General features: G+C 49.4%; 1 protein-coding gene across 2 annotated transcripts in view; it reads left to right on the forward strand.

Annotated features, from left to right (window-relative positions):
- Positions 1 to 27,857, forward strand: part of Adcy5 (adenylate cyclase 5) — a 176,260-nt gene that overhangs the window by 117,052 nt on the left and 31,351 nt on the right. Inside the window, exons 9-21 of one of the 2 annotated variants that reach the window (XM_070030053.1) lie at positions 495 to 517; positions 1,615 to 1,759; positions 3,098 to 3,195; positions 6,920 to 7,007; positions 10,488 to 10,604; positions 11,270 to 11,434; positions 13,322 to 13,497; positions 14,807 to 14,839; positions 15,567 to 15,699; positions 19,134 to 19,397; positions 20,238 to 20,442; positions 22,915 to 23,039; positions 24,830 to 27,139. In XM_070030053.1, coding sequence (XP_069886154.1) covers positions 495 to 517; positions 1,615 to 1,759; positions 3,098 to 3,195; positions 6,920 to 7,007; positions 10,488 to 10,604; positions 11,270 to 11,434; positions 13,322 to 13,497; positions 14,807 to 14,839; positions 15,567 to 15,699; positions 19,134 to 19,397; positions 20,238 to 20,442; positions 22,915 to 23,039; positions 24,830 to 24,958 — 1,701 coding nt within the window. In that variant the 3' untranslated portion in view covers positions 24,959 to 27,139. Of the gene's footprint in view, positions 1 to 494; positions 518 to 1,614; positions 1,760 to 3,097; positions 3,196 to 6,919; positions 7,008 to 10,487; positions 10,605 to 11,269; positions 11,435 to 13,321; positions 13,498 to 14,806; positions 14,840 to 15,566; positions 15,700 to 19,133; positions 19,398 to 20,237; positions 20,443 to 22,914; positions 23,040 to 24,829; positions 27,140 to 27,857 lie in introns of those variants that run through there. The other variant, XM_070030054.1, reaches the window with a different exon arrangement.

Consider the following 27,857-nt stretch of genomic DNA (forward strand, 5'->3'; position numbering starts at 1 on the left):
GAGCTGATTTTTTAAGAATGAAGCTTGTGAACTTCTGTAGGTTTTTGTATGCTCAGTGTGTGTGTGTGTGTGTGAGTGTGTGTGTGTGTGTGTGTGTGTGTGTGTGTGTGTGTGTGTGTGTGTGTTGCTAAACAGCTCAGTAATCTCTGATGAGAGTGGGTGGCAGAATTGGGAGGGGACTCTAAAATCTATGAGCCAAGAAGAAGGGGAGTTCAGAGGGTGTGGTGGGAGTCAAGCATGGGCAGAAAACATGTAGACTCATGGACTTTGCAAGAAAAAAGAATGACATCACAGTGCACAGAGCCTTAGGAAGGATCCCAGTGTGTTTGAGAAGTGAAGAGAGGAAGGGAACCCACAGCCCTGTGTCCAGTGCCTTGGTCCACAGCAGAGAGCAATGAGCCACTGCCTGGCAGGCCTGCCAGTCCCACTCTGGAGCCTGATGCTCATGATGTGCCCTGTCTTCACACTCTTCTCTCTCTGTCCTTCTCTTCTAGGGCTTTGAAGACCCCAAGGACAAGTGAGTAATATGCCCCTCTTCTTTGCCTCCCCCATCCGGCAGCCAACAGCTCCCCCCTGTTCCCATGGAACACGATCCCACAGACATTCGGAGCTGAGTGACAGGAGCTCCTGGCTATGTCTGTGTGCCCTTCATCCACCACTAGACATACACACTACACTGGTCATGTCTTCACTAGACACACACGTGCACACATATACAGCTTCTGGAAAATATACACCTTGCACATTCATCAGCAGGGCCAGATCACACCCAGTTCCTCCTCTTTCTCTCCTACTTTCTAGTTCTCAGGACTTTCAGAATATCCTCTTTAGCCTGTAATCCTAGCTACTCAGGAAGCAGAGTTCAGAGGATTGTGGTTTGAGGCCAGTCTGTTCATAAAAGTTGGTGAGATTTCATCTCAACCAGTGGGTGAGTACAGTGGTACACACCTGTCATCTCCAGAAACATGAGGAAGCACAAATAGGAGGATCACAGCCCAGGCTGATCCAGGCATAAAGCAAGACCCCATATAATCAGTGCAAAGGGGGCTGGAGGTATGGCTCCAGTGGTAGAGTACCACAAGTATGAGGTCCTGAGTTCAATTCCTAATACCACCACACACAAAAAGAAAAAAAAGAAAAAAGACCAAGCTCCAGCCTGAGAAATTGGGATTTTATGTTTAGTCCCCAAAGACCATAGAGCCTTCTTCCCAAGAAGGACTAGAGCCTGGTTCAATAGACAGATGGATCTCAGTCCTGGAGGTGGGATTCTACCTTCCAGTCTCAACCTTAAGTTTCAGGATGAGGAAATCACTGGAGAGTCAGCAGAGACTGTTTGCTGTAGGAGGAAGCAATGAACATTCAGAATGAATCCACATACTAGAAGTCCATTCCCATTCTTCACTAGTAGGCCTGAGCCTCAAGTGGCTTTCCGTGCCTGTGCTGTTTTAAGAGCACAAGCTCCTGTTCCTGGCTTACTTGGCCCTAATCCCTGCTTTCCTCCCCAGGCCGGGGCTGACAGTAGCAGCCTCTAGGCCTCTCGGGTCAGTCCGGGTGACCATGTAACCATGTACCATTCATGGCCAACCTGCTTATGTTATACTCCCTGCTCCCCAGGAATGCCCAGGAAAGTGCAAACCCCGAAGATGAAGTGGACGAATTTCTGGGCCGGGCCATCGATGCCAGGAGCATCGACAGGCTGCGATCTGAGCATGTCCGCAAGTTCCTGTTGACTTTCAGGGAGCCTGACTTAGAGAAGAAGGTACGGCACTGGGTGAGGGGCCACGGGGAGGACCAGGGTGGCTTTCTCCTGCTCACCATCCTGGAAGTTGCTGTTCTTGTCAGTTTCTCACCTGTGAAGCTACACTATGGAAGGAGATGGAGGTCTAGGGAGACTTCCTTGGTTAGAAAGGACAAATCTTGACCGTTCTGCACCTCACTTTCCTTAGCTACCTCAGGATCAGAGTAAAGATTAAAGGAGGGCTCTCTGCATAAGGCACATTAAATGGGTAGGAGATTAAATACTGGTGTCATATTGGCCGTCCAGCCTCTTGGGGCCCACCAGAAGCTCCAGGAGTTAATTTGGAAGGTGTAGTCAAGCTCTCTGTCCCATCCCCTAAGATTATGAATGAAAAAGCCAAATTAAGGGCTTGGAGGTATGACTCAGTGGTAGAGCACCTGCTTAGTAAGTGCAAGGCCCTGAGTTGAAACCTCAGTACCATAAGAAAGGCAGGGAGGGAAGGAGGAAGGGAGGAATGCAGCTCAAGCTGGACTTAGTGGTATACACATGTAATGCAGCTATACTTGGGAGACAGAATCAGGAGGATCACAACTCAGGCCCAGTTAACTGAGACTTTATCTGAATAGCGACAAAAGGCCTGGATGCCTGGCTCAAGTGGTAGAGCACTAATCTTGCAGAAGCCCTGTGTTCAATCCTTAGTATAGTAAAAAGAAAGGAAAAGTAAAAAAGCAACAGCTGAGAGTGGTCAAGAAACTTGTTCTAGAGTAGTGGTGACAGAACTGGGTAGTGGTGACAGAGCTGGGCCCTGGTTAGGTGGTTCCCTTTGTGTCATGTCTCAGGGTGTCATGTCCAGTGCCTGGTTAAATGGGGTTCTGTATACTCAGGACAGCATTGACTGAGGCGAGCCCAATTAGTGGAGTAAAACCGTGGTATAGGAAGTGGACCTGACTTACACATTACCTGCCGGGGTGACTGTCACAATTCCAGTTCCATGAGGAGTTGGTTAGTGTCACGAAGGAGCTAGGCTGGGGGTCACGGCAACTCTCAGGGCTGCAGTTTGCTCATTTCTGAAGTAGAAGTACCGACTGTCCTGTGCCACTTCCAGGCTGGTGTGAGGACAGTCCATAGTGACATAGCGTGCCAGTAATGTACAGCTGTGACACCAGCATCAAGTGTCCAGTACTCACGATTCCAGTCCCTCTCAGCCACGCTCCCACACACACTGCCTGCCATTTGGGCTGGTGGCCTGTACTCTTAAGTCAGCATGGCTCCCAGGTCTTCTCTATCCTGGAGTGGGGTGCCCCAGGGTAGCTGGACAGACCTGGTACCTTTGCCCTCACCCTATATGTCTCCCCTCAGTACTCCAAGCAGGTGGATGACCGATTTGGTGCCTATGTGGCATGTGCCTCGCTTGTCTTCCTCTTCATCTGCTTTGTCCAGATCACCATCGTGCCCCAGTGAGTATCCCTGGCCCTCTGCGCTTCCTCTTCTGCCGTGGGGGTTCCCTGGGGTGGGAGGGTGGTGGTGTAGGAGAGTGGAGAAGGGAGTTTGGACTGAACCTGTTCAGGCTGGCAGGTGGGTTTTCCAAAGTTCCCTCTGTGAGACTTGGCGGCCAGGGGGTGTAACCTTGTACAGCAGGGAGAAAACTTCCCACTGGGCAGTGCCCTCTGCAGGGGACCCCTTTTCCTTACTTCATCAATGCATTGCATTGGAGCACATTTCCACTGCCCAGTGAATCACCCAAAGCATCCATCTGCCAGGCTGGTTTCTCTGTGTCCTTTGGATCTTGCAAAACAAAATCAATACATCTTCAAAAGATAAATGTTTTTCTCTTACCGTGGGTATGTTGAAAAATGGATTTCAGATTCCGTAGGCTTTTCCAGAAGAATTGCTCCTGAATTCTTCAGAAGACTGGCTGTGTCACTGTGACACAAAGACCACTTCTTGTAGGCAGTGGGGAAATCTGGGCATCCTGGCACATGCCTGTAATCACAGCTATTCAGGAAGTAGAAGAAGGCAGCTCAGGAGACCAAAGCCAGTTCTGATGAAAAAGTACACATTGTATCTGAAAAAAAAAACAACAACTAAAGCCAATAGGGCTAAGGGTGTAACTAAATGGTAGAAGCTTTACATAGCAAGCTCAGGACCAAGTTCAAACCCCAGTACTGCCAAAAAGAAGGAAGAGGAGACAGAGGAAGAGGAAGGAGGCAGCAGAGATGACAGCAGTTTGGGGGCTTTTGGAAATGGAGTTTAGTAAACAGTCATTCACACAAGTGCTCTAGATGTGTGTATGCATGTATGTGCATGTGCATGGATCCATGCTTTTACTCTTTATCAAATCATTCAAACAGGCAGATTATCAATACCCAGCCTATAGATACAATTGTTAATATCTTTCAATATTCAGTTCATCGGTTATTGTTTTTTTAATTTCTAAAATTCAAGGATGTTTTTCCCCCTAAAAGCCTCAACAGGTACCTATTATAGGGACATTTTCCACCCTAGTCACAAAACCTTATACACCAAATGAAATTAATACATACCTTTTCCCTACTGTAACCTAACATCCAGTCTATAGTCAGATTTCCCAATGTGTTCTACTCTTAATTTATAGCCCAAATCTATAGAAGATCCATTGCATGTGCATCTGTCTTCTAAGCCTTGCTTCACCTAAAGCATCCCACACCCAGCACCTATTTATCAATTGCAGACCCGCTGAGGACTTGCAGAGATGCACAGACAGCTTCGTGTGCCTTTCACACGTCTTCCCTGGGTTGTTGACAATGCCGTGGCTGCAGTGCAAGGATAAGAAGGGAGTGAAATGCTCGCTCAGCTGCACACCTGGCTCTGACGTCCTCACTTTCCCTTCACATTGCTGGGCTCCCACACTGCCTTCCTTTGTGCTTTCCAACCTAGGATAGGTAGTTGGTTCCTCAGCCTTGCTTGTCTTCCGATGCCTTTGGCCCTTTAATGAGCCCTGGACAGTTAATTGTGTACTGCTTTGATTTGGGTGTGTCTAGTGTTCTGATCAGAGTAGGGTTATGCATTTTGATGAAAGTTGCACAGTTCTTAATATATCTTACATCAAGACATGCCTTATTTATTATGCCTTATATGTTGATATGTCTTATTTATTTCCTTTTATGATTATTATCTTTTAAAAATTGTTATTGGGGGCTGGGAAGTTGGCTCAGTGGTAGAGCGCTTGCCTCGCATGCATGAGGCCCTGGGTTTGATTCCTCAGCACCGCATAAGCAGAAAAAAGCCACCACACAAGCAGAAAAAAAGCTGGAAGTGGCGCTCTGGCTCAAGTGGTAGGGAGCTAGCCTTGAGCTGAAGAGCTGAGGGACAGCATGACAGACAAAAAACAATGTTATTGTACAGAGGGGCTATGAGGACTATGATTACTATCTTTAAGTAATTGTACAAAAAGATTTTAATTCAACAAATCAGTTTATGAATACATCTTGGTCAGTGTCACCTTTTCCATTGTTTTCCATCTTTCCCATACTTTATGTGTGTGTGTGCAGGTATGAGGGCCTAGGCATTGTCCTTGAGCTTTTTGGCTCAAGGCTAGTGTGTTCTGCCACTTGAACCACAGGCTACACGTGTGTGTGTGTGTGTGTGTGTGTGTGTGTGTGTGTGTGTGTGTGTGTGTGTGTGTGTGTGTGTGTGTGTGTGTGTGTGTGTGTGTGTGTGTGTGTGGTTAATTGTAGATAAGAGTCTCACAGACTTTTCTGCCTGGGCTGTCTTCAAACTGCAATCCTCAGATTTCAGCCTCTTCAGTAGCCTAGGATGACAGGCCTGAGCCACTAGTGCCCTGCTGCTGCTGCTGCTGCTGCTGCTGCTCCTCTCCTCCTCCTCCTCCTCCTCCTCCTCCTCCTCCTCCTCCTCCTCCTCCTCTTCCTCCTCCTCCTCCACCACCACCACTACCTCCTCCTCCCATTTTCTTTTCTTACCTAATTGCCAGGATACCACAGGTGAAAACCATACACTAGCAGCTGGCTCCAGTGACTGCAACTAAGACCATTGCCCTACACGGAGGCTATGCAGAGCTGGTGATATTGTGGGTCCTATTGACACAGAACCTATTTTTCTGTATTGGAATGGTATAAATAGGAACCATAGGTATCAACAAGCAAGCTGGGCCTTTGTCCCATTGCAGTTGAGAGTCCCTTAGCTTGAGTGCACAATCCTTCCTGTTTGCTACTTTTCTTTCTCTGCAGCATGGCTTGGGGGCTGGGCCATGCCAGGTCTCTGCCCTGTCTGCAGAAGCTTCATCCCCTCATCTGGCCCAAACTCCCCATGGCTAAGGCATTTCTAGAGGCCATTCTCTAGCCATCCCCTTTAGGGAAGCCTTAAAAGCCACTTCAAAGGTCTTTCTTTTCCTCTGAGGAGTCCTTTTCTCTTGCTGCATTTGTGGAGGTAGCTAAGTGATGTGTGTGTGGAAGCCAAGAACAAAGGCACTGTCGTCCCAGGAGTGTCCCCTCTGGCCCAGGTCCTCTGCTAGCCTACAGCTTGCCAGCAATGCTGGACATCCAGGCTACTCTCTTCCACCACAACCCAGTGGGATGGCAGGTGTACTGTTCTCTGGATAGTAATGGGCAAGGGAGTGCCTCCTGTGATTAGCCTTCAGAAGGAGATCCAGGAAGAGGGGTTAAGAATCCAGTCCTCCTAAATACATATCTTACCCTCATTCTCAGAATGGCTGGCTGGACTCCTGATATGTGCTTTTTATACGTGTTCAGTCCTCTCAGTGACTTATCAAATCTTGAGTAACAATGTGGAGTGATAGATAACCAGGATATGTTCTTAAATTGATTCTCCCAGCGTAAATGGATAGTTCCTGTGAACAGCTCTATTAGGGAAGACATTGGTTAGGGGTCACCTGGGTTTCCTCCTGCTTCCATGTGGGCTGCTATTCCCACTACAAAGGTGGCCATGGGTGGAAGGGCAAGAGTAGACCGTCATGGCTGTGTGACCCTTTCTCGGAGAACTATGGAAAGGTCCGAGCTGTGGGCTTCAGGGAAATGGAAAGATCTTGGGTTCCACATCCAGGGGCCCTTGGAGCCATGAGGATGGACTTGAGACCTATAGTCTGTGTCCTGGGCAGGTCATGGGGATCAGAGAGGTCAGCACTACCTCTGGACATGCTCTTCCTCATCCTCTCTCCTCCCCCAGCTCCCTGTTCATGCTGAGTTTCTACCTGACCTGTTTCTTGCTGCTGACCTTGGTGATGTTTGTGTCCATGATCTACTCCTGCGTGAAGGTGAGTCCCCCTGACCTGAGCCAGCCAGCCTCACTGTAGAGGCCACTCCGAGGACTTGAGCATCATGCTTAGCCCAGGCAGGGAGGTTTGGGGTTGTATGAGGCTGGGTCACACCTTTCTTGATCGGTATTGGCAGCAAGCCTTGTTCCCATCAGTCACATTGGTCAGCCTGGGTAAACTTACAATAAGAAGATGCTGGCATCTATCCCTCAGGTATCAGGTGGGACAATGGGAGTGCCAGAGCCTGGCACAGCACAGTAGTCAGGGAACATCTGCTGAACACCTGAGTGTGGAGGAAGCCTCTCATGGTCTCCAGTGGCCCCCAAAATTCTGGAGGGAAACTCAGAGATTAGGGATTGGGGACCATCACACAGATAAGAAAGGTGGCCCTCGAAAGGCCCAGAGTTTCAGAGCCACTAGGTAACAACTAGCTCAGGCTGGCAGCAGGTGTCCAGGACTAGGAACCTGGCTCCTATTTTATCTTGTTTCTCATGCTTCTCTTGAGTATGCTGTGTCCCAGTCCTGGCTATGTCTCTTGATGGGACTTGCTCCAAGGCCATTTTGTCTGTCGTAGATAACTCTCAGGCTCCCATCTTCCTCATCCACCAAGCCTTTCCCTTGTTTCCTTCACCAGGTGGTCAAGGACTTTCTCTCCAGCCTCCAAACAAAGCCCTTCATTAGTCTTGTAAACAATTAGATACCTCATGGTCAAGGTCTTGGTGGTCATGTCTGGGAGGGATCTTAGAAATCATGTGGTCTGGCTCAGCCTGACCGGGGCAGGTACATAGGTGGATGCTCAGAGAAGGGCAGGGTCAAGCCTCTGAGAAGCATGGAAACTTGTTTCCAAGGTCACAGGGAGAGTCTTGGTCCCTGTTCCTGCACAGATACTTCAGGGTCATGGGCCTAATGTTCTATGCTCAGTCACCGATCCTTTGGTCTTGCTGAGGTGTTGTTTTTTTTGGGTTTTATTTATTTGTTTGTTGAAATAAGGTTTCATTTCATGATGTAGCAAGGCTGGCCTCAAATTCTCTATCTTCCTGCTTCAGCCTCCGGAGTGCTGGTATTACAGGCATGAGCCATCATGTCCAGCATGTTCTTGCTATTCTTAAGGTCGCCAGCCTGTTTTTTTTTTTTTTTTTTTTCTAGCAGACAGTTCACTTTTTATATCCCATCGCTATAAAAGGAGATTGGATAGTTAGAATAGCTCTTTTGAAATGCAGATGCTAGGCTGGGAGAGATAGCTCAGTAGTAGAGTACTTACCTAGCATGCATAAGGTCCTAGATTCATTACCAACACTGGAAAGGGGAGAAAAAAGAAACTATCTTCCTAACTAACTTTTCTGTTGCATTTAACAGCTGACAAACCACTTTCAAACATCATCTCATTATCGAGTCTTAGTATGCCCTTTGGGAAATAGACATCTCCTATTTATTCATAAGGTCACAGAAGCAGTTACTAATATCCATAGCATTACACAACTAATAAGAGGCTGGACAGGGCTTTTTTAAAAATAATAAACTCTGCTGGGCTCTGGAGGCTCACACCTGTAATGCTCACTGCTTAGGAGGCTGAGATGGAGAGGATTTCTGTTTAAGGCAAGCCTGGGGAAAAAGTTCACAAGACTCCATCTCAGCAGAGTGAGGCTGGATGCAGATGTGGTGATGCATCCATCTGTTGTCCAGCAACTATGGGAAGCCTAAGGTAGGTGGCGCACAGACCAGGCATATGCCCATTTGGGGAATCAAGGCCCTACCCTAAAAATAACCAGCAAGAATCAGGGCTGGAGGTATGCTCAGCCTGGCCAGAGCAAGGCCCTGAGTTCAAATTTTGGTACTGCTCCCCCCCCCCCAAAAAAAGGACTAAAAAGGATAAATAAAGATAAAAGCTTTATTGAGATTAAAAACCATATATTGTAAAATTCACCTTTATAAATGTAGATGACCTTGTAACTCTCAGGTCTTCAATGTATTCACAAATTTGTACAATTATCACTACTGTCTAATTCTAGAATATTGTCATCATTCTTAAAGAAAGTTCATATTGGGACTGGGAAGGTGGCTCAGTGGTAGAGCACTTGCCTTGCATGCATGAGGCCCTGGGTTCGATTCCTTAGCACCACATAAGCAAAAAGAAAAAAGCCGGAAGTGGCGCTGTGGCTCAAGTGGTAGAGCGCTAGCCTTGAGCTGAAGAGCTGAGGGACAACGCCCAGGCCCAGAGTTCAGGCCCCACGACTGGACTCCCCGCCCCCAAAAAAAGTCCATATTCATTGACAGTCTATCCTTATTTTCTGCTTGTCTCAGCCCCTGGTAACCTTAATCTACTTGGTCTGTATGAATTAGCATGCCCTCAACAGTTTATATAAATGGAATCATACCATATGTGGCCTTTTTAAGACAGGTTTTTTTTTCCTCCTAGCATAATAGTTTCAAGATTCATCCACATTGTAGCATATAATAGCACTTCATTCCTTTACATGGCTCAATAATATTCCATTGTGTGTCTGTACTACATTTTGTTTATCCCTTTATCAATTGAAAGGCATTTGAGCATTTTCCATTTCAACTTAGTATGAATAATGCTGCCATGAGCATCTATACAAGTAACCTGCTTTTGATTATTTTGAGTATATACTGTGTAGAATTGCTATATTTTCTGGTAATTCTGTGCTTAAGTTCTTATGTCATGATATTATCTTCCACAGCAGTAAACTTATTTTACATTCCCACCAGCAGTTCACAAGGGTTATAATGTCTCCTCATCCTTACAAATATTTTGCTTTCATGAAATTGTTATTTGCTGCACAGAATTTTTTATTTTGATGATGTTCACTTCATAGTTTTTCTTTTCTTGCCCATGCTTCTGAAGTCATCTCTAAGAAATCATTGCCCAATCCATACTCACAAAGATCTACTTGGTATTTTCGTCTAAATGTTCACAGTTCTATTTAGCATTTACATTTGAATCTCTGATCCATTTTGAGTTCATTTTTGTTTATGGTGTGAGGTTGGGACTCAACTTTGTTCTTTTTCATGAAGATTTCCTTTTGCTTTAGCACCATTTGTTGAAAAGATGATTCCCCCCACACACACACTGTCAAATTGTCAATGGTACCCTTGTCAAGAATCTTATCAGCTTCTGGACTCTTTCTCCAGCTTATCTCTATGTCTGTTAGACAAGATTTTAATGTAAGCTTAGATTTGAAAAATCACAACGATCCTTCCTCCTGCCACAAAAGAAGGTTCAAGAAGGATGTCTCATTATCCCAAAGGGATACCCCAAGATAACCCTCCTGACCAGCAGCAGAGTGTCAGCAGTGATTAGTGGTCTGAGGCTGGCACCTCCTAGGCCCAGAGGAGTTTAGGAAGGCCTTTGGAGCTGAGCTGGAGATGAGCGGCTCCAAGGAGCTCCTCTATAGCCCTCTGTGAGATCTTCACTAAACACTGTTCCATCTCTGTCTTCTCCTCCCTCCCCCTTCCCAGCTCTTCCCCACCCCACTGCAGACCCTCTCCAGGAAGATCGTACGCTCCAAGATGAATAGCACCCTGGTTGGCGTGTTCACCATCACTCTGGTGTTCCTTTCAGCTTTTGTCAACATGGTGGGTAGCTCCATGTCCTCACCAGTTATATCTCAATGAACTCTGCAGCCAACACACCCTGGCTGGGAGGGGGCTTTCCTGGAAAGTCCTTTTCATGTTCCACCTCATATTTGGGATCAATTGTGACTCTTAAATTACTATCTCACGAGAGCTTGTTTGTTAGTGCACATAGTGGGACTCAGACTCAAGACCTCAGGCTCCTACTGGCTTTTTCAGTCAAGGCTGATACTCTACCACTCTGCTTCCATGTCTGGATTTTTGCTGGTTAATTGGGGTCTCATAGACTTTTCTGTCCTGGCTGGCTTTGAACTGAGATCATCAGACCTCAGCCTCCTGAGTAGCTTGGATTACAGGCGTGAGACCCACACTGCTCAGCTTCTTGAGAGCTTTTACTTCCTCACTCTCAAGGCTGAGAGAACACAGGGAGTTAGCCAAGGTAGTCCCATCTCAGGGATGGAAGGCACATGCCATACCCAGACCCCATCCAGTGTGCTAATAGCAAGCTGTGCCCATCCTCAGACTCCTTCTCTTTTGTTCCTGGTCCATGTGCAGTTGCACTGAGTCAGAAGGCATCCTGGCATCCACCTGCTGCCCTGTGGGGTGGGCAGCCCTGGCCTGGCCCCCAGGGGCTGACATCAACCCTTGTGCCTTCTTCCCTGCCGCAGTTCATGTGTAACTCCAAGGACCTGGTGGGCTGCCTGGCCCAGGAGCACAACATCACCAAGAGTCAGGTCAACGCGTGCCATGTGGTGGAGTCGGTCTTCAACTACAGCCTGGGTGATGAGCAGGGCTTCTGTAGGAGCCGCTGGCCCAACTGCAATTTTCCCGAGGTACACGGGGCGGGGGGAGGGGTGAGGGGGAGGAGGGCATTCAGGGCTGGAACAGGAGTGGAGGCAGGCCCTCCTGCCCTTCCCACCCTGCCCAGCTGCAGCAAGGTCAGGGCCACCAGTTCAGTGTGGGCTGGAGACATCCCCCCCCTTTAGCCCCCAGCCTGTGTCACACCTCATGTAGAGCCCAGGGACCGCCTCCTCAGCCTCACTCTAACAATGACAGCAACGTCGCTCTGGGTTGTGTGGTGCTTACCAAGGCCCAGACGCACTGCTGCATCCATTCAGCAAGGCTCATGACAACCCAATGACTGCGGTTGTACTTTGTTCCTTTATGGAGCTAAAGCACCTGTCCCCCAGGTTATTAAATTGCCTGAAGTTGCACAGCTGGTAAGCCATAGAGCTCCAGGGGTTCACTCTCCTCCCTGGAGAGCCACACTTCTAGACTCCTGCCTCAGGGGAGGCCACCTGAGCCCCCGCCACAGGGCTGGTGAGCAGAGGAGAGCAGAGGAAACCCAGTCCCCAGCCAGAACTACTTTAAACCACGCCTGTTCCACAGCCCCTAGTTTTCAGTGTGTTAACCAGTTCATATGGCCCTCCTCTTCTAGAACACTGCAAGGATTTTTTTTTCTTTTTTGGTTGTACTGGGGTTTAAACTCAGCACCTTGTGCTTCTTAAGCAAGTATTCAGCCATTTGAGCCAGGCTTCCATCCTTATTTTTTTTTCTTTAGATTATATTTTAAGTAGGATCTTGAATTTTTGCCCCACCTGTCCTGGACTGTGATTCTCCTGTCTATGGCCTCCCACCTAGGTGGAATGATGGGCATGTGCCGCCATACCCAAGCCTGTTTGTGGAGAGGGCATCTCATTAACTTCTTGCTTGGGCTTCCCTTGAGCTGATCTCCCTCTTTGTAGGTGGGATTACAGATATGAACTGCTACCCCTGGCTCCCAAAAGAAATTTTGTATCTACAGGCATCTAGATTCAAAAAGCAATGCCACACTGTACTCCTTTGTACAGCTACTTAACAACAACAACAATAATAAGCGCAATGCCAAGAATCCTTGTTGAGAACGGCACAAGAAGCACCTATAATACCAGCAGCTAGGTGAGGCTTCTAGCTGTCATCCACCATGACATTCAGTGCTTCTGCCTCCTCTCCACAAGGTGCTCACTCGAGCCCTGAGTGGTGATGGCCTTCTGCCCTTGTCTGGGTCTGTGCTTTTGTCTGGTTCCCTGAGGACCCCTGACTCACACACACCACAGCTCAGAACTGAGGGAGGGATGGTGGAAGCCATCACGTCACTGGCCTCCCTTCCTCACCCTGAGAAGGAACTCGACCATTCCACTGCTGTGTGGACAAAGCCAGGAAAGCCCAGAGGCAGGGCTCAGCTACATCCACCCAGACAGGCGCTCCTCCCTCCTCCGCAGCCATGCAGCAGGGCAGTCATGCAGCCAGCTTCCTCTGGCTTTCCATTTTTCCAGCTGTGGACTCGGAGCTGCAGATCAGAGCCGGAAGCCAGTGCTTCCCCACAGTTACTGAGAGGGCCAGGCACAGTGCCAAGAGCTTCGCCTCGTGTAATGGGTGCAGGGAGCTCCCGAGACAGGAAGCTTTGCCTATGAAGAAGCTGGGCTCAGAGAGATTGATTAATCAGTGTGAGGTCATAGTCAGACTGTAGTGGATCAGGAGTGGACAGATCAGTCTGGCCTGGAACCCTGCTTTCACATGACTGTGTACCCCCTCACTGGCCCACTGAGGCCCAGCAGAAACATTCCCAAACCACCCTTCACCTAGGGTCAGCTTCCACTGGAGGCTGGGGTGGGTGGGGTTGGGACTGTGGGGCAGGGCCGGGTTGGAGAGTTGATGCATGGACCGCCCTCTCTCCTCAGTACTTCACCTACAGCGTGCTGCTCACCCTGCTGGCCTGCTCCGTGTTCCTGCAGATCAGCTGCATCGGGAAGCTGGTGCTCATGCTGGCCATAGAGCTCATCTACGTGCTTGTCGTAGAGGTCCCCGGTGTCACACTCTTCGACAATGCTGACCTGCTGGTTACCGCCAATGCCATGTAGGTGGTCCCTCCCAAACCCAACCCTGAGCCTGGGCACTGCAGGCAAGCAGGGAGAGCAGAGGCCTGAAGTCCTGGAGTCCTGGTTGCGCAGTACAACTTTAAGGGAAGCGTCTTGCTTCTCCTCTGCCCTGGCTACCTGAGGCAGAGCAGGACAGGGTCTTGTCCTTCCCCCTTTTCTCATTCCCACGCTGAGACAACCAGCACCCCTGCCTTCCTGCCTTCGGCTGGCTACAGGCCTCAGTGAATTGTTCCCCACTTTTCAGAGGCAGCCCCTGCCAGGCTGAGGACATGAAGGGATCATCCATCTATCCATTTGATCGTGAATTCAGTTACTTATGGAGGGTCTAGCATATGCAAGCACTGAGCTGGGCAGTGCTGAGGAATAAATAAATAACCCAACAGAAATGTCTCAGGCAAGAATGTTGGTAGTTGTGGGGACAGGTAACTGAAAGAGGGAGGAAGAGAGGGAAGAGGGAAGGGGAAGGAGGAGAGGAAGGCTTAGGCCCTTTCTACACATGGATCCAGTCTGGGGCCAGAATCCCGGCCTCTCCTGCCTCTCCTCCTTCCCCTCCCACTACTGAGGACAGTAGTGGAGTCAAGGGCATTGCTGTGTGTGAGTGAAGGGCAGTGTTGCTCAATAGACAAAATGTGCAAGCCCTATGTGTACTTTAAAATCGTCTAGCAGCTATCATTAAAAAGGTAGAAGGTGTGATTTGGGATTGAGCCATGTACAAGTTAGGCAAGTGCTCTACTGTGGAGCTCCGTTCTCAGCCCCAACGTGCAATTTTAATAATACTTATTCATCCAAAATATGATCATTTAAACATAATCAATTAAAAATTAGTATACTTTATCTTTTTCTACACTGTCCACAACCTGGTGTGTATTTACACACCGTGCACCTTTTAACTTCCACTAGCCATGTTTCAAGGCTCAGTAGCCATCTGTGGCCAGCAGCTCACATGTCCCATGGGACAGTGCGGGTGTCAGGTTCCACTGGACAGCAGCTCAGGGATGGGGGAAAGATGGACAAGTATCCACCCACATGAGTGAAAAGTGAGGACAGCTGGACAGACAGGGTCCAGGTAAGAGCTGGGTGAGTATAGTCAAGATGAGCAAATGCTAGCTGGCTACATTCCCTGTTGAGAATGTGTTTAGATACCGATGCTGATGGGCGCTGGATGGCAGAACCCAGAGCGACAGTAGTAAGGGCTTCAGAGTAAGGCATGGGGGGTGAGTGGGCTTGGTGGCTAATTTACACACAAAAAAGTGGCCTCAACAATCTTCCCCCAACCTGTATTCACAGAGACTCTAGCAACAACAACGGGACCTCCCAGTGGTGAGTGAACACTCCTTCTTTGACTGGGCCCCTCCCTGCCCTTGGCACAGAGGGGACAGAGAAGGCCACTGCTGTCTGGGTGGGGAGGGGCTTTGGGACTAGGTGGGACAGGGAAAGAAGAGGCTGAGGAGGAGGATCTCCCCTGCCAGGGTGATCTGTAGACTCAATAGGACCTCAGACCCATCTCCAGAGCTACTGTAGACACCCTTATGAAGAGCCTTTGTCAGTGTTAAGAGGACTTTAAGCCAGTTGGGGAAAGCCTCCTGCTTGTCCAGTATCTCACTGGCATCCTGTATTCAGTAACCCAACCCTTGTCATTACCTGGAAACTGAGGGTTTTGTCCCATTGTACAGATAAGGAAACCTAAGTGCAGAATGGTGAACAGACTTGTCCAAGGTTGTCCAGAGATGGGAGCGGTGTAGCCTGCTGGGTACCCTTTTTCTGCACTCATCCACTGAGAAGGACCTGGGGTATACAGGACTGGCTTCATCTCTCCAGCGGATCAGAGGGGAGCACTGAGTTGTGGGGGGAGGGCACCAGGAGAGCCGTAGTGGCTGTGAAGCTACAGGAGGGCTTCCTAGAGGAGGCAACACCTCAGGCAACTTGAGCAGGAAGCAGAGGAAGAGGAAGAACTATATACAGTATAAAAAAAAAAAAAAAGGAGAAAGGAGCCTAGAGCCTGCTGTAAGGTACCTGGTGGACTCAGGTTGTGAACTTCGCCCCACAGCCCTGAGCATGCAACCAAGGTGGCGCTGAAGGTGGTGACGCCCATCATCATCTCAGTGTTCGTGCTGGCCCTGTACCTGCACGCTCAGCAGGTGGAGTCTACCGCCCGCCTAGACTTCCTCTGGAAACTGCAGGTGAGTGGCTCTGGGCGGCAGCCAGGCAGGCAGGTAGGAATGAATGAAGAGTCCAGGGAGCCCACATGTGGACACTGGCCCAGGCCCTTGTCCTGCGCTGACAAACTGTTCTGCTCAGGCCCAGAGGCAAAATCCTGGAGCACCAGATACACCCACTTAGGCTGTGCTAGACCCTAAGGAGCCCAGGTAGACTTTGGGCGCAGCGGTGGCAACTAGCATTTCTGTGTGTGTCCACAGGCAGATACAGATAGGCATGGCAGTCCTAGTTGGTGGTGGGCAGTAAGCAGGGACAAGGAAGAGTAGCAGGAGGGTGGTGGGGCAGGAGAGGCTGGCCAGGGCTTGATGTGACCAGAGTGGGGCCTCCTGCAGAGGAGAAAGGACCAAAGAGCACCAAAGGCATGGACAGGAAGCCCAACCAGGTGGCAAGAAGCCAAGGTGGTGGATTTGATCAGAGGCTGAGTGCATGGGGCAGGGCTAGAATGTAGCCAGCACCAGACCTGTCTACCTGGAGGAAAGGCAGGGGCTCCAGCAGCACCATGGCCCCTTCATTTCTGCTAGACTACCTCAGAGGGCCAGGAGAAGGGTGCAAAGGGCACTCACAGGAGAAGGCTTCCAGGGGCACTGCCTCAGACCTGCAAGTCTGGCCTCTCTCAGGGCTTCGCCAAAGCCTGGCCTTCTTGCCTATCCAGGCACAGCCCCATCTCCAGACTGTATCAGCTCGGGGCAACTTACTTAGATCTCCTCCATCAGATGATTTTCAATCCAGAGCCTCTGGCTTCTTTCTGACCTTCTCCATCTGTGCTCGCCAATGCCACCCCGGCAGTGAGGAATCTGCCACCCTCTGTCTTTCTTAGACTGATTCATTTGCACCAGCAGCACGAGTCCTTGAGCCCCCCTTCCCCCCAACCCCGCACTCCTCCTTCTCTTCCCTACCTTCCCTGTCCCCCTCAGCCCACTGTTCCCTTGCATGCTGGCCACCATTCTGGTCTCTTTGCTTCATCAGCTGTGAGGCCTCTAGAGGGCCTGCAAGGGGAAACGCTGGCCCCGGTGCCCTCCACCTCTACCATTAGCTTGTGTCAGCCCCTTTCCCCTGAAGCTGCCCAGCAAACTCATGATGCTGGCTGGCCCTTCTGTCACCCATGCTTCTCCTGGGCTTTTGGGATCCTGGAGAATAACATCTAGCAAATAGCAACAGGCAGAAAGTTGAGAGCAGGCCTCTGATTCAGAGAGAGATGGTCAGGGCACCCGAGCAGACCCTTTGCTGTTGACCTGTGTATGTCCTGTCAGAAGGGTGTGTGCTGTCAGAGGTCAGTCCCATGTTCTTGGCACCAGGAACACAGCCTTCCCCTCAGTGCTCCTTCCCCTGTGACCCTGCGTCCCTTTTCTGCAGATTAAAGGAACCAAATTGCTTCATGGCCTCCTTGGGTCCAAGGCCCATGGCCTGAGCAAACAGTGAGAACAGGACAGTCAGCAGGCCTTCCATGGGTCAGCCTGTGAGGAGAAATACAGAATTCCCACTCCAGCCTCCTTACCAAGGCCACATTCCAGAGCCAGGTGCAAGTGGTTCTCATTCATGGAGAAGGATGTGGTCACAAGAGCAAAGGTCACCAGGGCTGGAAAGCAGGATGCATGCCACTGGATTCCTTTGGCATCTGAGGGTAGCTGGGCTAGGGAAGGCAGGACCCACTGGGGTGCAGGTCATTCCTCAGGAATGACCCCCCAATCTCAGTGGCATACTTCCCTGGCTCCAGAGTCCAGCCAGATGTAGACAGTATGATCAGGAGATCTTCTTAGCTCAGGGGCAGAGTTTGTGGCTGAGCCACTAAGCTCTCCTCCACAGGCCCCTGGCCCCATAGTCCTGGGAAGATGCTAGCTCTTTCCTGTGGATGCCACCACCCCAGGGAGAATCAGGGTTCTGAGGAGCTGTCTTGGCCTCTGGTTGCAGTCCAATGGAAAGTATCTCTCATTAGGAATGTCCCAAGAAGGCCAATTAGATCTTTCCAGTGACCCTACTAGCGATCCTTTCCCTAACTGTTTCATCAACACAGCCACCCGCAGCCAGGGACCCCTTTGTCTGCCATCAAGGGCAAGGAAGCCAGCTGACTTGCTCTAAGCCTTCGTCCAATGGACACTCTGGTCAGATGATTCTACACCTGGTGCAGAAGCGCTCTCTGCTTTGAACTCATCTGGTGCACTCCTTTGCTCCTGACTGAAGGCTCTGCACTTTTTTTCCTTCACCTGGAGGGTGAATGACCCACGAAATCCAGTTGTGCAGCTCCAGCACCTACAAAAATCAATGGTGATGGCTTCTTCCCACCCCAACTGGCACCTGCTCTACTGTCTGTTGCCAGTGCCTGTTCTGGAGGGAGTCCGCTCCCCCAGGAACCAGGGATGGGCAGACCTCTGAGCTGTTTTCCTGCAGGGTCAGTCAAAGAAGCCTTGGTCAAACTGCTTTTCTGATCCCATTTCCTAGCATAAGAAGGAAACAAAAGGCCAAGAGCCCGTCAGTAGCCCGAGAGCCCTTACAGATGCGGGTGTGGACCATTGCTTTCCCCTGCCAGCTACTTCTCGTCTTGAGCAAACACGATCCTTTCAGCCTCTCCACTCACACTCACATCTCTGCCTCCTTCCAGCCTCAAGCCCTTATGTGTTATTTGGCAAGAAGCAGCAGGGAGAGTTAGATGCTTGTTAGTATCGAACCCCCCATTCCTACCGCCACAGTCAAAGCCATGCTCTTTAGACAACACATAGAGACTTTTTAGGCAGGGACAGGAGGGGGAAACAGGGAAAGCCAAGGAAGGAGTGACAATGTCCAAAAAAAAAAAAGAAATTTACTCATGACCCAACTTATGAAATGGTAACCCCTCTGTATCACACCTTAATAATATCAGTAAAATTATATTTCAAAAATAGGGCTGGGTGCTGGTGGTTCGTCTATAATCATAGCTACTCAGGATGCTGATATCTGAGGATTGTGGTTCAAAATCATACTGGAGAAGAAAGTCTGTGGGATTCTTTCTCCTACCAACTACCAAAAAAGCTAGAAGTAGAGCTGTGGCTCTTGTGGTAGTGTGCTAGTGTGTGTGTGTGTGTGTGTGTGTGTGTGTGTGTGTGTGTGTGTGTGTGTGTGTGTGTGTGTGTGTGTGTGTGTGTGTGTGTGTGTGTGTGTGTGTGTGTGTGTGTGTGTGTGTGTGTGTGTGTGTCTGTGTGTGTGTGTCTGTGTGTCTGTGTGTATGTCTGTGTGTCTGTGTGTGTGTCTTGAATTCAGGGCCTGGGTGGCTAGTATTCTACCACTTGAATCACAGCTCCACTTATTTCATGGACTTTCCTGCCTGGAATGGCTTCAAGCCTCAGTCCTCAGATCTCAGCCACTGGCATGCTGCTTTCAGTAGGACTGCTGCTTAGACCCTTCTTGCTGGTTCCTTTCTCCTCAGGCCACAGAGGAGAAAGAGGAGATGGAGGAACTGCAGGCCTACAACCGGAGGCTGCTGCACAACATTCTGCCCAAGGACGTGGCCGCCCACTTCCTGGCCCGTGAGAGGCGCAACGATGAGCTCTACTATCAGTCCTGCGAGTGTGTGGCCGTCATGTTCGCCTCCATCGCCAACTTCTCCGAGTTCTATGTGGAGCTTGAAGCCAACAACGAGGGTGTCGAGTGCTTGAGGCTGCTCAATGAAATCATTGCAGACTTTGATGAGGTGCTGGGCAAAGGGTGGCAGTGTGGTGTGGGCGGGGGTGCCCCATGGGTTCCCAGCTCCCTTTCCTTCCACCTTGGTGTTTGAGCAGCGATGGTGCTGATGGCAAAGAATCTGGCAGTCTCCTGGGCATTGTCCTAGGCACCTGGCACTTGGTATAGAGGAGACCGAACATATCTTATGTGAGGTCACGGCCTGTGAGCGACACAGCTAGGCTTTTAGTTCAGGCTGTTTAAATTTGAACCTTCATGGTCCCAGGCATGTGGATAGCCCAGTGTCTATGCCCAGGGCTTTGCAAGAGTGAGTAGATGGAGGAGCCTCAAGGAGAGGAGAAGGCAGGCAGAAATGTTAGGTGGCAGAAACAAGCCATCGCTTCCTTTGCTTCTTGTGTTGAGTAGCCAGTGTGTGCAGACCAGGGCAGTCTGGGTCCTCTATTGAGTGCGAGCAGCACAAGCTCAGTGGAAATACGTATGGGCCATGGGGCACAAGGGGAGCTGGACTGGGGATGGTGGAGGTATCCCCTCAGATCCCTGAGGCAGCTCAGTGACTGTGGTTGACTAGAAGGAGCTAGGGCACTGCCGGCGGGGCTGTCTCTCTGGACCAAGATGGTGAAGTTTTCTGAGAAGAGGGCCTGCAAGCCACTGAATGAGAAAAAAGCGATCTAGTCCCTGGGGGTGGAAGGAAGGCCTGGTGGTGACCGTATCCCGAGTCAGTGCCCCCACTGGGTGAACAGGGGACACAGAAAACCATGCTGCTACAGTTCCCAGAAATCCTCCGCCCTTCCCTGCAGACCTCAGTGCCTCAGGCTTGGGGATGACCCAGGTTTGGCCTCCTTCTGTCCAGATCATCAGTGAGGACCGGTTCAAGCAGCTGGAAAAGATCAAGACCATCGGCAGCACTTATATGGCCGCCTCGGGCCTCAACGACTCCACCTATGACAAGGTGGGCAAGACCCACATCAAAGCCCTGGCGGACTTCGCCATGAGGCTGATGGACCAAATGAAATACATCAACGAGCACTCCTTCAACAACTTCCAGATGAAGATCGGTGAGGGGGCCTTGGGGCCGGCGAGGGAGGGCTGGTGTGGGCTCTGCCATCCCCATCCTGCATCTGCTGTTGTTGTTCAGCAGCAGGTGTGGTGACAGCAGAAGGTGATGTGGTAGTGTGTTTTCCTGCCCAGAAGCAGAGGGAACACACAGAGGTCACTCAGCACTGACATTGCCCAGGCGTGTTAGGCTGCAGGTGATACAGACTGACACTTCTGAGTTCCTGCCTTGCCTGTGTGTGTTGGGAAGACTAGGTTGGAAAGGCTTTGTTGGGATGCTCTGTGCTGGTAATCAGAGACTTCTGGTGGCTCTGGGCAGAGGGCATTGCCATTTACTTGCAACACTGATGTAAATGGTAGTATTGTTTTAGTTAGAAGTATTCGAAGTTCAGGAAAAATAAGCAATGGTATAGGTATAAACATTTTATCAGTCATTGCATTTACAAAGTTATAAAAAGTAATGAACACATCCTCTACAAAATTATTAGCAAAAGAAGAGTAAAGTGAATTTTTTAAAAGCTTAAACATGAGAAGAATCAGGTAATACTGATAACAAATTGATTATATTTCAACTTTTTAAAGAAAGAGTAGGGCTTGGACATAGCTCAGTGGCAAAGCACTGTCTAGAAAATGCACCATCCTGGGTTTGGTCCCCAGTACCAAAAAAGAAAAGACAAAAAATACAGTTTTAAAAAACCAGAGTAATCTTCAAAAAAAAAAAAAAAAGCGCATTACGAGGTAGTTGTTGAGTTCTAGGTCCTGTGAACTGGGGAAGGGGAAGGGAAATGGTAGGATATGACCAGTAGAGCCTATGAGCTTTTTGCTGCCTTTGCTGCACTCCATCTTTGCCAAATGCCTTACCCTTTTTGCATGGTTTCAACAGAACTTTGTGGACATGCTGGTGTGTCCAGAGGCAGTGGTGGGGTTCCTGGAGAGGAAGGAGTGAGTTCCAGCAGAGGCCTTGGGTTGCTGTCAAAATAGGGACAGGAAAATTGCTGGAGCCTGGGTGTTTGAGTCAAGCATGGGGCAACACAGTGAGATCGCCCTCATCTCAAAAAAAAACAAAAAACAAAAAAAGTTTTTTAAAAGCAACAACAAAAATACTTGGACACAGACATAGGTATTATTCTGTTTATGCTTTGTTTTTAATACCAATTTTGACAACTTCAACTCCACAGAGTGGACAGCACAGTAGTGAAAACCCATGAGTGTCCATGTACTTACCTGTACCTTCCATCAGTGATTTCGGAGTCACCACTCTGAACACATCGTGTAAGGTGCAATGTATTTCTGAAGATCACTTATCTTCTCTTGCCTGACAGAGTGCAAGTCATTCTTGTAATGGAAACTTTATCGAGTGTTAGTCTCTCCTCTTGAGGTCTGTGAAGGTAGAAAATACTTTCTGAAAGCAGATCTTTTTCTTCAAGTTTCATGCATTATCAACTTCCTGGATATATTTCAAGTCTTAAATGATTCAGATTTCAACTATTTTATGGCAGCAGCAATTCACCAAAAAAAAATGCCATTTCAGTTCTCAATACCAGCACACTAAACTGAAAAATGCTGAGTTATGAAAAACAAATATTGTGATTATTTATATCAAGAGACATTTTTGTTCTGTCAGAAGTTGGGCTGTAGTGCTCAATCTGCTTGTCTTGTCCTCTGAGCACAGTGCTTTGTGGACCTGACCAAAGTGCTACTTGTCACTGGTACTACAAAGGCCAGGCAAAGACCGTTGGAGTCTGGCTAGAACTGACATGCAGTCTGAGTCTGTGTTAATTTCACCCTTGGGGCCATATAAGGTTGCTTTCTACCCAGCTTATTTTTGTAAACTTCCTTAGCAACTTTATTGGACTCATTTCCAGTCCAATAAAATTGGATAATCTACCAAGAGTTAACTAAGGATCCTTGAAAAGCAGACCCATTAATACAGATTTGGGAACATTTTTCAGAATAGCCAGAAGCCATCAGGACTTGGTGTGGCCAGTGAGGTAGACAGTTGTAATAGCACATGGGGTAAAAAGCTGCATATGGTGTGACAGAACTGAGAGAGAGAGAAGAACTGGGCAGAGAACTGGGGTAGGAACCAATTCCTAAGAAAGAGAATGGCAGAGACCCACAGGAGTGATTAAGACAGAAGGAGTGAATTCTGTATGTAGAGTCTGAGTTAATTTTACAGGCACCAAGAGGGAAGATTAAGAAAAGGCAATTGGGTTATGCAGGAAGCCACCAGAGGCCTTGAAGAGAGCATGCATGGCAATGGACTTGCCAGGGCTGAGCATGGGTGGGTTAACCACCCATGTACAGGAGTGATGGAGGGTATACCAGATCCCTTGTCTCAATTAGCAAGGCCCCTGGTTATCTTCTAGTAAGGGGTCAGAGAACCTAGATTGTGCAGAGGTGATGCTAACAAGGATGAGCCCCACAAGCATCTCTGTTAACCTGATGAGTGTGGCTGACTTGTGTCTCCACAGGACTCAATATTGGCCCTGTAGTGGCCGGGGTGATTGGGGCTCGCAAGCCTCAGTATGACATCTGGGGCAATACGGTGAATGTGGCCAGCCGCATGGACAGCACTGGTGTGCCTGACCGCATCCAGGTGAGTACCCGAGGGGTCTTCATGGCAGACTACTCATAATTCCCAGTCCGAATTTCTCTCAAAATCCAAGGGTCATGGAAAAATTGGCACTAGTTCTGGAAGCTTGGAGAACTCAATTGTTTGCAGCTCTCAGTACCTTGGACAGATCTTTACAGGGTCTATGCAGAGCCCTCTGCTGGGCACAGAAGGAACTGGGTAGGTGAAGGTAGGCAGTGCTGCTACTGGCATGCTAAGCTGCTATAAGGAGCCATGGCCCCCCAGGTCTAGACGCACAGGACTGAAGACACCTGCACAGAGTAGCTCACAGTTCTCTGGGCCTGGTGCATGAATGCTCTACCCTCATCCATCAGGCCCAGCTGTCAAGGGACCAGCCAGAGGCCCAGACCCTTTGTTTCCTCTCTCCATCCCTGCAAACTGGTGTTCGGATTCCCAAGCCTGTAGCTCTCTAGCAGCTCTTCTTCACTTTCCTCAGGACAACTTGTTCTAGTCTGACCCAAAGGCCCTTCTATTTTTTTTTATTGAGATTAAGTGATTACATAAATTTCACAGTATTGCGGGATAGTGATACTTAGTTAAAGTCACAAACACATTTTAACCTTCATGAGGTGCATTGTCATTATCATGATCTATAAAGCTTTATGGTCTCCACAAACTTTGACCCTACAGCTATTTCTTCCAAATCAGGTGATATGTACATTTCTTTCCTTTTGCTTAGTGTAAGCTGTTCCCTCTTTCTCAGATCTCAGCCTTCTGAGTAGCTAGGATTATAGGTGTGAGTACTGGCACCCGGCTTAATTGTGTAATTTTTAAGGTTTTCTGGTCACATTGATACTGCTGAAATAAATCACAGGATCTCCAAGCACAGCCCTGGTCATGTGGGCCAGTTTGTGGATGCTGTATGAGGTGCCAGGAGACACGGCCTATTCCTATCTCCACTCCTGTGCTAGGGAAAGGCTGGGGTCCTGAGAGCAGTGGAGAGCAGAGCACCACCAACAGCCAGCCAGGTACCATAGCACCAGCTGCTCTAGGGCCTCTTCATGCAGAAAGCCCAGCTCATAATAAAGCAGTCATCTTAGCAGCCCACCCATCACACCTACTTAGTTCCTGGTTCATGACAGCCAGTCTGGGAAGCTGTGCATAGTTATAGCTGGCAGTACTTGTGTCAGGAGAGTGTCCGCAGCATCGTGTGAGGCATTGGTCACCTGGCCTCCCTCTTTGCCCATTACAGCAGTATACCAATAAGGCTCTAGTGAATTCTCTTCTTTGATCCCAAAGCTAAGGCAGAGACATGCACAAGATTAGACGAGTCCAGGCTGTGCCACATAAGCAAAGGCAAGTGAGGCCCATTTCCTGGGACAGGGGTGATAATAGTTCTTACCTCTGGAAAGATTAACAGTGGTTCCCAGATGTTTAAACATCTTTCTGGTCTGTAGTGGTAATGGAGTGATACTTCTATGGAAGACCCTCATTCTGCACTTGGTTATTGGTTGTGACCGACCGCTCTGAGAGCTCCTCTGCTGACATCCTGCACTGGACCCCTCCTTGCCTGTGCACAAGCAGTATGGACACTTTGGAGTAGCTCTGAAGTAGTACCTGGGAGGGGCTAAGAACCATAACTGTTGTTATCCCATGACAAGCCCTTAGCAGTCTCCAGAGCCCCTCAGTGAGGGGCTGCCCCACACCTGTGTTGGGGAGGCAGACAGGTGCTGGGCATTCAGAGGAACTTCTGCCCCGTAGCAGCTCATAGCCAGGGTCATTGGTGGCTTGTTCTCTCTCATTTGCCTCCTCAGGTCACCACAGACATGTACCAAGTGCTAGCTGCCAACACGTACCAGCTGGAGTGCCGAGGAGTGGTCAAGGTCAAAGGCAAAGGCGAGATGATGACCTACTTTCTCAATGGAGGGCCCCCCCTCAGTTAGCAGCTGCCAGCCAGTGGTGCCAGCAGCCTGGCCTCCAGAGGGAAGGAAACCGCTTCTTATTGCACCACGTGGGCAGGTGGGGGACCAGACCCCAGCCACATAGCCATGCTGGTGAGATTTCCACTTTAACTCAGAAGCAGCCTCTGCCTTTGCTGGTGGGTGTGGCCTCCGGCCAGGGCCCTGGTGCCAGCGTCCTGCGAGCACCAAGCAGACCAAAGATGTTTCTGCAGAAGACTCCGCTAGACTCCAGCTGAAATCTTGAGTTTTCTGACAGGTGCTGCCAATGCATGGTGGAGCGGAGGTGCCGCTGGAGCCTTTGCTGGGGAGCTCAGTCTAGTGCACAGTGGCAGGCCTGAGGGAAGGCCTCAGGGTGGGCAGGTGGGCTCAGCGCTAGCCCAGGGACCCTGAGGGTCTGCTTTTCCACGTGAGCCTTTAACTGTCAGACAAGGCTGCACCCTGGTTCCTGGCGGTGCTTTGGGGCAGGAGTGCTGGCTCTGGAGGGCATGGCCTTCGCTGTCCTCTGCCCACATCTCCACGCACACAGTGCCCTGTGAAGGGAATAGGACTGATCATGAAAGGGAGGCGAGAGGAGAGCAGGTAGGGAGCAGTGGCTCTGAGAAAAAGAAAATATTTATTAGGTAAAACAAGTTTTCTGTGCCCTTCTTTAGACTATGCTAGTTGTATGCGTGTAAGAGACACACAAGCAAATGAAGATGTCACTGGGGAGGGAGGGTGGGTACCCCTACTTGTCTTTTTGTACTTTTTATTTTGTATTATTGAAAACCTTGGAGATCTAACAGATATACCAAAATCTATATTTTGTAAATTCTCTATATTAGAAAACAGCTGTGCACAGCGGGGCGTTTGTGCTCATTTGTACTGTACGGATGTCAGCGTGTGTTCTGGTGTGTGTCTGTGTGTTCGGGCTGTGGAACTGGTCTCCTGCAGCGTATGTTCTCATCTCAGACTTGGCAGTTTGGGGTTTCCCCAGGCACCCTTTTGGGGTATCATACATTCAGATTAAGTAGGAAAATGCAGTGGCACATTACCCCATCTCTAATAAACACATGCACACACATTCCAGTTACCCTGAGTTAGTGCAGGTGCAGCGAGAGGAAGACTGAGCTTCTTTCCCATCCCCACTGACCAGGAAGCACCTCAGCCCACACCGGCGGCCAGCCCATAACCACCCTTCTACTCTGTGCGCCGTCAGCATTTACTGCCTCAACAGAGGCAGCCATGGCTGACTGAAGAGCTCAGGAATGGCCATGCCTCCCCTTCCACCCCACCTGAGGGCTCGAAGCCCACCCCGAATGATCTACTCAGCTGGCTGAGGCACAGGCACCCTCCCCGGAGATGACTGCTGTACAGGCCTCGGGTTTGGGGAAGGAGGCAGCCTTGCCCTTTCAGCTGCAACCCAGAGCCACTACCGCTCTGATGCGAGGAAAAACGATGCGAGGAAAAAGCTCGCATCATTTTGTCTAGTTTCTGATTTGGGGGGATGTGGAGGAAAGCTTTTTATAAAAAATAACTTCTGAGGATGCATTTCAGAAATAATATTCTATGACAGAGGCATAAACAGCATTCTTAGGGTCTAGGCCCAGGTATTTTCCTTGCTTCTCAGGGCAGAATTATTCTCCCCTCCAATAGGAGCTTGAAGGTGAAGTGGCATCTGTATGCCAGCTGCTGAAATGTTACTTTGATGTCTATCTGCACCACCCTACCCCATACTGTATTCCCACCCCAGTATGAACAGCTCTGAGGTAGTGTATGGATCCCAATCTGCCAAGCCTGAATGTGTCCTGTGCTTTTGCTGCTCTACCCTTTTGAGTTCTGTATTGCCCTCACCTCTGGTTCAGGGACTGCTTTCTTCCACCGTGTTGTTCTCAGTTCCTGCCCTCCATACGCCCACCAGTGTGGTGGGGTTTCCTTTTGCTTCCAGTCTGAGTACAGTGTGTGTGCTGAGTTCATGCCATGTCCCCGTATTGGTCACAGCCTCATGAGGCCCCTCCCCACCCCAGCAGTGACTGGTGACAGTGTGCAGTGCTAGCTCTTTGTTCCCTCTAAGGGGTGTGCACTCTTTTTATTCCTGCTCTTGCAAAAACGGATACGATTATGATTTCCCATGGAAATTGAAAAGTCTATTTAAATAATTTAACTATTAAACACTTTCACTGGTAATGTGTCCTGGTCTCATTTCTAGTTTGGGCCAGAGCCCAAGTTTTAAAACAAGGTGCACTAAAAGAAAGGCAAAACCACCATAGTAGAACACAGGCGAGTGAGAAGACCCAAGAGGATGGGAGGGGCTAGGCTGCCCACCTTCATGGCTAATGCTAGCTGTATGCCACACTGGGCTAGTACCAAACAAACATCCTCATGGCCACATTTCACTGATGAGGAAACAGACACAGACATAACTGGCAATTAACACAAGATGTTTCAGAGCAGGTCTATCTGCTGGTGAAGCCCATACCAGCGATCTCTTTCAACAGTTCCTGTCTACTGTGTCCATCACATTCAGGGTTATTCAGAAATGAGGGGCTTGGTCAGTTTTAAGTTTAATGTGGATATAAATGAAGGAATGTGGACCTGAACTCTGGGCATGGGTGCTGTCCCTTAGCTCTTCAGTTCAAGGCTAGCACTCTACCACTTGAGCCACAGTGCCACCTCTGGCTTTTTCTGCTAAGGAATTGAACCCAGGGCCTCATGCATGCAAGGCAAGCACTCCACCACTGAGCCACCTTCCCAGCCCACTCATGAGTCTTAACCATGGGTGTACCAGCATTTGCATAGCGGAGCAGGGCTCCATGTGCACACAGGGAAAGAGCTGTTTTATATCTACCTCTAGAAAGCTAATTTATGAAGCTTATTGGGAAAGATGTTAGTGATACATGGGGTC

Source organism: Dipodomys merriami, unplaced genomic scaffold (assembly GCF_024711535.1).
Source record: "Dipodomys merriami isolate MVZ:Mamm:240054 unplaced genomic scaffold, mDipMer1.0.p SCAF_2, whole genome shotgun sequence".
NCBI lineage: Eukaryota > Metazoa > Chordata > Mammalia > Rodentia > Heteromyidae > Dipodomys > Dipodomys merriami.